Below are 9,282 nucleotides of genomic sequence, written 5' to 3'. Positions count from 1 at the left end.
CAAAAGTTCTTTTCAAAAGAAGAATATTCAATTTACTAAGGTAAGAAATTTCAAAATTTAGTTATCTCTAAACCTTTACATTCAACTTACAAACCTTGTTTTTCTTTTTTATAAGTATAGTTAGATATTACTTTTACTTTAAAAAATTAATATTTGAGTAATTTAACTTTTATAAACTAAATTTTTTAAAAGGCTCTTAAATTTAAGAGAGGATATTGGTGCTGTCCTCTCACAAATTACAGATTAAGGTCACATCCGTCAATAGCTATTTGAACCATCAAATCATCAGCATATTTCGTTTATTAAATAGAAAGTTAAAGAATCAGGCTGACACACATCAGTCATTCTGAGGGATGACTCTATATGCCAAGAGGAAATAGATCAGTTCCACTTAAATGGGGTGCATATCTACCAGGAAACATCATTATTCTTCTAATCTTACATCACGACATAAATACAACAGCCCTTGTTTTCCACACAAATTCCTACTTCTTTCACACCCAAACATATGCTAAGAGATCTCAAATGACACTTTTCCTCCATCTCTGAGAGGTGTCTTAAAACATTTTTAGCTCACCAAACACAAAATAGAGGAGGATCTGTTTCTTTACTCAAGAATTATCATTTTCAACTGCCTATTTACACTGCAGTTGGAAACCTATAGATTGAAATTAACATATTTTCATTCTAAAATGGCATCTACACCTGCCATAGTTAAAATGTGCAACAACCGTGTTCAAAAAACAATCATCCAGGAAATTCCACATTGCTTCTCAGTGTTCAGACCAAGTGCTCACTGGAATTAGAAGATGAATAGCTTCAAAGAACTGAGAAAGAACATTAGTCTATTGAACTAATGGGACCACATGTAGATAGAAAATGCCAAAAATGATAATAAAATGTGTGGCTAAAAAGTAGTATCTTATGACATGTAAGCAAATGATCAGTCTTTTCTGAAAAAAAAAAAAACAACAATAATAAACGATTGATTAAAAGTCTAGAACTGTGCTAAATAATATGGTAGTAGCAAACCATATATGGCTATTTAAATTAATTTGAATTAAATTAAATTAGAAATTTAGTTCTTCAGTTGCACTGGCCACATTTCAAGAACTCAATAGTCATTGCCATATGGAGCAGCAAAGGTAGTATAAAATTTCCATCATTACATTTAGCTGTATTGAACAGTGATGTTTGAGAGGGTTGTGTTTTACTGGTTTAGCATCATTTTAAACATCAGGCCTTAAAGAGATGATAGGGAGCATCGCATGCCTGCTATATGTGACAACCTATGGCAGAAAAATATTGGAATGGGGAAAAAAATTCCACTCCTGGAATGAGCTTATATGATATAGCACTGACATTTTATTACAAGAAATAGCCTTAGACAAACAGAGAAATCTTGGGCTAAAATGGAAAGGAGTTAGTAAATATTACTATTTGAATAACTCATCACACTCTTCTAAACATTTATAAAACATTCCAGGCTCTTCTCATTTGTTCGTGGCTGATTAGACTTTCTTAGTCATCCCTCGAACTCTATCCCATCCACCTCTCACTCCCTGCCCCAAATGTTTTTCTTTTTTTAAATATGTAATAAAACATTTTGAACATATGTTTAAATAAATAGAACCCAAATCAAAATAGAAAAATGCAGACTTCCCATTTTACAAAAAAAAGGCAAGAACTTTATTTTAAACAAATCCTCGATTGTGTGTTAAACCACATCCATATCTAAATCAAAAATCATAATGATGCAAAGGAAACAGGGCTTCATAAAAGCACATTATCCAAATATTATTCTCGGCCAATGCTTTAACTAAATACACAGTGGATGTGAAAGGTACAGTATGGCACTTAAATAAATAAGAGCAAAGAGAAGAAAACATATTCACAGTCCAAAGCAATAGGTTTTTGAACCTTTGGTATATGTCTCAAGCATCCGTAAACACATGTTAGCCAATGGTGTTTAGTTCCAGGTTTCTTAAGCCAGTGATTGTGTGTGTGTATGTGTGTGTTTCAAAAAATAACTAATAAAATAATAAATAGGGATTGACATGGGCTGATTAAGGTCTCTGGTGTGAGCACACAGGTAAATTCAAACCATGGCAAAATGAAGTGCAGCTGTGTTGCACAAAACTATATAAGAAAATGAGTGAAATACACCAGTTAGAAATTCTGTGGCTCGGGTAGACACCCTTGATATTAACAACAACAAAAATATGTTTAATGCTATCCAAAGTCCACAAGCTGAAAGGCAGAAATATCCCAAAGCTCATAACCACATGCCTAACAGTGCAACAACCATCTCACAGAAGTTATAGTTGCATATTGCAATTCCCTCCCTCCCTCCCAACCCTGTCCCTAATAAACAGCACCAGTGCAGTTTTAATTAGAAAATTGGAAATATTGAGACATTCCTAAGGTTTTTATAATGACTAAGGATCATTCAGATGGGACTCTAATGCAAACCTTTGCCATGACCATTCTCCAAAAAAGCACCCCATGTAATTCCCTCTAGCTTGCAGGTTAACCAGATTAGGTCTACTGTAAGGCCAGATTCAGAAAAAAAGCTGACATGCTATCCTGGGTTGAGAGAGAGGGGCATGCTGATGGGGGTGGTACATAAAGGATGCCTCAAGGAGGTTTGTCTTGCAGCTCAGGATGAAGGGATATGTTGAGATAGGTCACAAATTTTGTACCAATGAAGTATTTGACTCATGCCGTTTGCCAGGATACAGAGCTCAGCAGAGCTAAGTCCTACGAGGCAGCTGTGCAAGTCCACTGTTATCAAGGTTGGACTGGGCCATGAAAGAAAAGGTCCCCAAAAAGTCCAACTCATCCATCTCATCCCTCTTACCCAATTGTCTCTGTGGAAATTGTCTCAGTGTTGTGACATGTAGTAATGTTTCTACTTTCTCTCCTCTCCCATTGATGCAAGATCTTCTCTTAACCAGTCTTAGCCTATATCTCAACAGCGAGTCACATAAATGACGGTAGATACAGCCATTCTGGGGCAATCGTCTGCCCCAGGGACAATTGTCATCCCCTAGGCCTTCCCAAAACCGACTCTTTCACACATAGGCGGAGTCACTGGACTGAGTCCTGCCAAAGTTGGGAACACTGACCCGGGGCAGGTCCTTGTTGCGGATCTCATAGACTGACTTCCTCTTGGCCTGGGCCCCTCGCACAGCCAGCTTGATTTTGCGCCATCCCAAGTGGTTGAGTTCAGCCAGGTTGAGCACGACACAGATGCCACTCACAGCAAACATGAACACTAGAAAGACAGTCTTCTCAGTCGGCCGGGACACGTAACATTCCACCTCCTTGATGCAGGGATAGCGGTCACATTCGTACAACCCTGGGACGCTGAAACCATAGAGGAAATATTGGCCCACTAGAAACCCGATCTCCAGGGCATTTCGGAAAACCACTTGGATAATGTAGAAGCGTGAGATGCCTTCCTGCCTTCGGAGCTTGGATCGTGCTGCAGTGCGCAGCCCCGATGGGTGTGGGTTCAGCTCCTTAACCTCTAAACAATCTGGCTCCGTCTCCTTGCTGGTGTTCTCTGTGTTCTGCAGCACCCCATTGACAATGGCATTTTGCAACTTCTTATCGTCTCGTTTTCCACCACCACTGCCCCCACCCCCAGGTCCTCCAGGACCCCCCATGGACTCAGGGGGTTCTCTGTCCAGGCTTAGGAAGACAGTGGAGTAGCGACGTTCTCGCTGCTTGGCGGACTGGTGCACAGAGTAGGTGATGAAGCAAAGACTAGGGGTACACACCATTATGATCTGGAAGACCCAGTAACGTATGTGGGAGATGGGGAAGGCGCGGTCATAGCAGGCCTGGTTACAGCCGGGCTGCAGGGTGTTGCACACAAACATGGTCTGCTCATCATCGTACACCGTCTCCCCCACAATGGCCACGATGAGGATCCGGAAGATCACCACCACAGTCAACAGGATCCTGAGCAGGGGAAGAGGGAGGGAGAGAGGTTCTCATGGGCTGAGTCACAGACTTAGGAAACCCCTGCTCCTCCCTTTCCTGCCCTGGTGTTTACCAGGCCTTTGGGGGAGCTGTCCATCCCAGTGTGGTACTGAATTGGGAATCTAGGAAACCTTTTGTCTCTTCTCTTCCTGCTGCGTGCTGGTTGACTGGGAACACTTCATAACAGAGGGACCTCAGGTATATACAGATGAAATCTATCTATTGCAAATGGATTTCATCTGTATATATATAATGTACAAAGGCACAAAACACACCTTCACTCTGGATATTATAGCAAATGCACACAGAATATCTGAACAAAGTACATTTCAAAGTCTACACAGAGTGTGTATGTAACCACTCCAAGTGGATGTTTATCCTCAATATGAATACTGAACTTAATGCTTTATGTAAATAAGTAGCTATAAGTGTATATGCATGAACACACACACACACACACACACACACACACACACACAATTGTTAATTGGGTTTCTTACACATAAGTTAAAAGAGCCAAATCAGTTTAGCTTAATAAATATTTGTTGGGAAAAAATACATCTGCTCCGAAGAGCAAATCCGTCTTCCCATTTGCCCTTCTCTGTCCAAATACAATCCTGCTTTCCTTGTAGATTCTATTTAGGGAACCGGATGGAGATTGGCTCTGACCCCGGAGAGTGGGGGGACCACGACTGAGCCAACAACTCCTTTTCCGCTGAGAGGAGAGTGAACCGCCCCCCCCCCCACCAGTGGTGCTTCATAGAAAAGGGATGGGGGCGCGCTGAGCAGGAACAGCTGGAGGAGGGGGGCATCGCTGGGCATCCGGTAATCCCTCAACGCCGGGAGCAGAGGCGCATGGACCGAAGACGATAGGAAGGGGCAGAGAATGGGCTGGGGGCAGCTGGGGCTCGGTCTGGACGTGAGATGGGCGTCCCGGGGGCTGCCCGACGGCCAGTTCGGCGCCCTTACCTCCCGATCATAGTGGAGTGCTGCTGCACCGCGGCTTCCAGCAGCCTCTCCAAGATGGTCCATTCCCCCATCGCTGTGCATCCGGAGGCAGCAGACAAAGACTGGGCAGTACCGGGCACGTTCCCGCTCCTGGCCCCTCCCTGGGCCGCACCTCCCGGCTGGGAGCGAATTGCCCCCCGATTAAAGAAGCAAACAAAAATTTTTAAAAATTCACGAGTCCCGTCTCCCTTTTATTGTACTTAAAAAAGGGAAATGGGGAAAGAAATCCAAGCGCGCCCGGACTGATGCGGCAGTTAGCACGGTCCGAGAAGCCGGCACGACCTCCCGCGCCGTCCGGGGGTCAGCTTCTGAGCCTGTGGGTGCCCGGGCGAGAGGCGGGGCGGGCTGGCAGCGTGCAGGTCCGCGAGCTCTCGCCCGCGCGCGAGAGGTCTCTGGGCTTCACTCACCCCCGGGGTTGGGGGCCGGGAAAGGATCCGGGCACCAGCCCCCGCGCCTGGCACTTCAGCGGGCACTGGGCGCTCCCGTGCTGCCACCTGCGAGACCGGGGCGGAGCGCGCGGAGCTGGCTGCCGGGTTTGGGAATCCGCGGCCGCCGCCTTTAATCCGCCTTTAAGTAGTCTCCGCCTGCGTCACGCCAGGTCGGCGAGCCGAGCGCGGCGTGCGGCTGTCGCTGCGCGCGGGAGCCCGAGGGGCAGGGGACGCCAGCAGGGACAGAGGCGGGGCAAGAGTCCTGGGAACCCGGCGGGGAGTGGGGCGAATTCGATAGAAAGGATCACACTGCCCCTCGGGGCTTCTCGGGGCGCCCAGGTAACCTCACCTGACCGCCAGCTCCTGCAAGAGGAGGGGCAGCCTGGAGCAGACGCGTGGGTGAGTGGGGAGAGGCGTGAGTAGATAGTTTGGCTTCTGTACGCACAGCCCTCACCTTTTGCTTTTTGTCTTTGGGAAGACGACTGAATACCTCTCTAAATGGAGATGCTGGTTGTGGGGGGGAGAGTGGGGGTGGCAGTAGGACGCTTTTAAATCTTCCATGGAGAGCACTGCTTGGCTGAGAGTGAGCCTGCTCTTCGGTGGCTCGTGGATCCGATGCAGGGATGAGGAAAGCTTGATGAGAGTTCATTTAGGCTTAAGCTTAAAAGGCAGGTGTGAAGTTACCTCTGAGCATGGGGTCTGGGCACAAGTCTGTGCTTCGGAGGTGCTTAGCATGAGCAAATGAGTGGTTATGATTAAAGGTCCCCCATCTCTCTCACAAACCCAGAAACTCTGTCCTTTTTTAAATATACATATTTTATTTATTTATTTATTTATTTTTACTAATGGGGAGGAGGGGATACTTCTCATGTAAACCGTGTTGGAATCTGAATTTAAAGAGGCCCAGTATTCTAGCAGCAAAAACAGCCGCTTACAACCTCACCCCTCCTACACTTTCCTTATGCGGCCTTGGCTGTCTCCCTTCAACCAGCAGATCCTGGTTTCTGTTTTTAAATTTACATTTTTGTTGTCAGTACTGTCTAGAGCAACTGCTTAGTTGGTCTCTAGAAACTGAAACAATCACATCAGTCTGCTAATTAACTCAGGGGCCGGTATTAAGAAACACAATAGCTGGAAGTGTTTCATGTAAATGTACCAAAAGCTCAATAGATAAATAGTTGTCACCCTTTAAAAAATCCAACGGTGAAAGGGTTGCTAACTTGTTCTAGGCATATAACGAAGTCTTCATTATCCAAGGGATCATAGCACATGGGTGTATTACATAAGCCACACCATGATGAGCCTTCAGTTCCAGAGCCACCAAAGTGGTTGGGTAGCTGGTTGCCCCAGGACCTGGGAGAAGGGTACATGGCAAGGACTTGAGTCCACTCACTGTGCACTTCTGCATAAAATGCAGAGTTTAAAGGTACAACCCAAGCTTTAGTGTGAGAGGGATCAGTGAGATCTCTCCTGGGCCTGAAACGTTTACCCAGAGGAAGCAGCTTTTCACTCCAAAAAAGTAAGAGTCTACTAAAAGCGGAGAAAAGTATAGGGTGTAAATGGAACCTTAGGGCTAAAGCAGGCATTTTTTATTTCCTGCTGAGCAGGGAGAAGGTGCAGACATGGAGATGGGTAGATCTCCTATTATCCAGTCACCTTCTAGAATGAAAATCCCTCACCTCAGACTAAGTGTATTTTCTCAGACTTCCCCCTGCTCCCTTAAGGCTCTGGCTCCCTGAATTCCCTCCTTCTCTAGTAGATACTTTTGGAGTAAAGGAGCTCAGACGAGGAGTGAATGAATGAGAAAGTCCCACGGGAAATCTGTTTAACATCTTTAAATGTCCCAAAATAGGCTCCACAACTCAAAATCGTTATGTTCCATACATGTGGCTTTCCCAAATCCTTAAAGATCATATCCTAAGAAAGACCATAGACTGCATGAAATACATTTTAAATATTTTTTCAATGTAGTTTTCAAGCACTAGGCTATGACTACATTATCGATCATTAGTTTTTTAAAAAAATATACTTTAATATGTCATATAGATCCAACATATGAATACATGTTCATCTAACATGTGTATAAGAACACCTATACACAGAACCTATATTTTAAAAGACTCACCTATTAAATTCGTTAGCTTGTTTTTAGATAAAAACCTTATTTTCCTCACCACACCTTGAAAACAATTAATTGTATTTTCAAAAATCACTCATCAATTTTTTTGCACTTATGGTGTTGTGTTGTGTTTCTTTTTTTGAGCCCAGTCAATTCTACTTTCAATTAATAATTTGTCCTAATGGTTCTGTATTAAATAGGAAAAGGTTCTGTGTACTGCTGGGCATTTCTGAGTTTCCTCAGGGCATTATCTTATCCAACTAGATTCTTACTGTCCCAAGTCCCCTCTGATTGAAAATCCCCAGTTAAGTCACCTGGGAAGTTCTTTCCTTTAGCTCTTATTTAAAACTCATTTTACTCTAGTAAAGTAATGGTTTTGGATTTTTTAAAAAAAGAATGGAACTCATAGAATAAACTTTGGGATGCTCATTAAAAATACAGATGCTGGAGTCTCACCCCAAACCTGCTAAATTAAAATCTATGAAAGCAAGGTTTAAGTACCTGCACTTTTATTAAGTTCTCTCCAGTGACTGATAATAATAAGTTGAGAACTTTTGCTTCCTAGAGTATTAGGGCTGGAAGGAATCCTAGAAATAGGGAAATCTCACCCCATGTTTCATAGATGTTAAAACTGACTCCAAAATTAGGTGGCTTGCCTGAAGTCATACAAATAGCTAAGGAAAAATCTATGAGGAAAGTGCTTTTTAAGCGTCCTAGAGAAGAGGACCAAATAATTTTTTTTTTCACTTTATTTGAGCCAAACTGATGACATATGCTGGGAAGCAAAATCTCAAATGCTCCTGAGAACCAAATAATTTTAAAAGATGAAAAATGTGACTTTCAAGAAAGGAAAAGGGAATTAGGGTGGTTTGGATCACGAGGACATAGTATCTAAAGGAAATTAATACATGGATTGTTGGCTTTGCAAAGCCATGTCTTACCAAACAGTAATTTTCATTAATAGAGCAGGAGAGTATTCTCAGATCTAGCAGAAGGAAAAAAAAAAAAAAACAACAACTGTAAAAGCACATAACAAAGAGCATAGTTGAGTATTCTAATACATGGACCAGAATGATTCAGCTTACTACATAAGTGTGTCTGGATGAGCTTTATATGCTTAGAACCTCATTCTCTTCTCAACCACAGATTTTTCAGCTTCAAATATTTGATAAATGAAACCCCTAGGAACTTTGTATAAGGTGTAAAGATGAAAGTGAATCTGCTGACCTCTCCTTTCCTATAAATTCTTGGGGAGCAGAGGGCATGCCTATATACCATGGTGCTTTTCATAGAGGTTTTAGCATCATGGAAACTTAAGTTCGTTGAAAGAGTAGAATATCTACTCCGCTCTCTCTTCCTCTCAACCTGGGAAAACTGCATGTTCCATAAGTAGAGGTGGATCCTGGCTCCCCCTTGTTCGAATGAGAGGAGAAAGGTGGCCCCTTTTGCCAAGTGAAAGTCTGTAAACATTTGAGGCAGCCTGGACCTCTCACTAGAAAGCCTTTTTGCTACCCACTTCCTTCTCTCACTTTATGCTTCTCTCACTCGCCACTCACTGAGGTTTCAACACTCGCTGAGCTAACCTGGAGAATGCTGCAACATCAGAGACGCAGTTTGGGAAAGCTGGTCACAGCTCTGGATGCACAGGCTCTGGGAGTGCCCGCATCTGGAGCCTCCTGGGGTTCGTGTGGCTCCAGCAGGAAGGCATTCAGTTCGGGATTGGTCTCTGTGTGAAAG

At 43.7% G+C, this 9,282-nt stretch overlaps 1 protein-coding gene across 1 annotated transcript; it reads right to left on the bottom strand.

Moving 5' to 3' along the window:
- Positions 1-1,644: 1,644 nt before the first annotated feature.
- On the bottom strand, positions 1,645-5,780 carry GJD2 (gap junction protein delta 2). Its single transcript, XM_039843978.1, has 2 exons — positions 4,960-5,780; positions 1,645-3,969 (listed from the first exon to the last, which is right to left on the bottom strand). The coding sequence occupies exons 1-2, from the start codon at positions 5,028-5,030 to the stop codon at positions 3,075-3,077; spliced, it is 966 nt and encodes a 321-aa protein (XP_039699912.1). The 5' UTR covers positions 5,031-5,780; the 3' UTR covers positions 1,645-3,074.
- Between the last annotated feature and the right edge of the window lie 3,502 nt (positions 5,781-9,282).

This window comes from Pteropus medius, unplaced genomic scaffold (genome assembly GCF_902729225.1).
Source record: "Pteropus medius unplaced genomic scaffold, Ma_sr-lr_union100, whole genome shotgun sequence".
In the NCBI taxonomy this organism is placed as follows: Eukaryota; Metazoa; Chordata; class Mammalia; order Chiroptera; family Pteropodidae; genus Pteropus; species Pteropus medius.
The sequence above is the reverse complement of the archived record's forward strand: the minus strand, read 5'-3'. Positions and strand labels throughout refer to the sequence as shown.

Coding starts and splice junctions, on each gene's coding strand:
- GJD2 (XM_039843978.1), bottom strand. CDS start 5,030: ATGGGGGAATGGACCATCTTGGAGAGGCTGCTGGAAGCCGCGGTGCAG. Junction 3,970..4,959: donor CACTCCACTATGATCGGGAG/GTAAGGGCGCCG, acceptor TCCCCTGCTCAG/GATCCTGTTGACTGTGGTGG.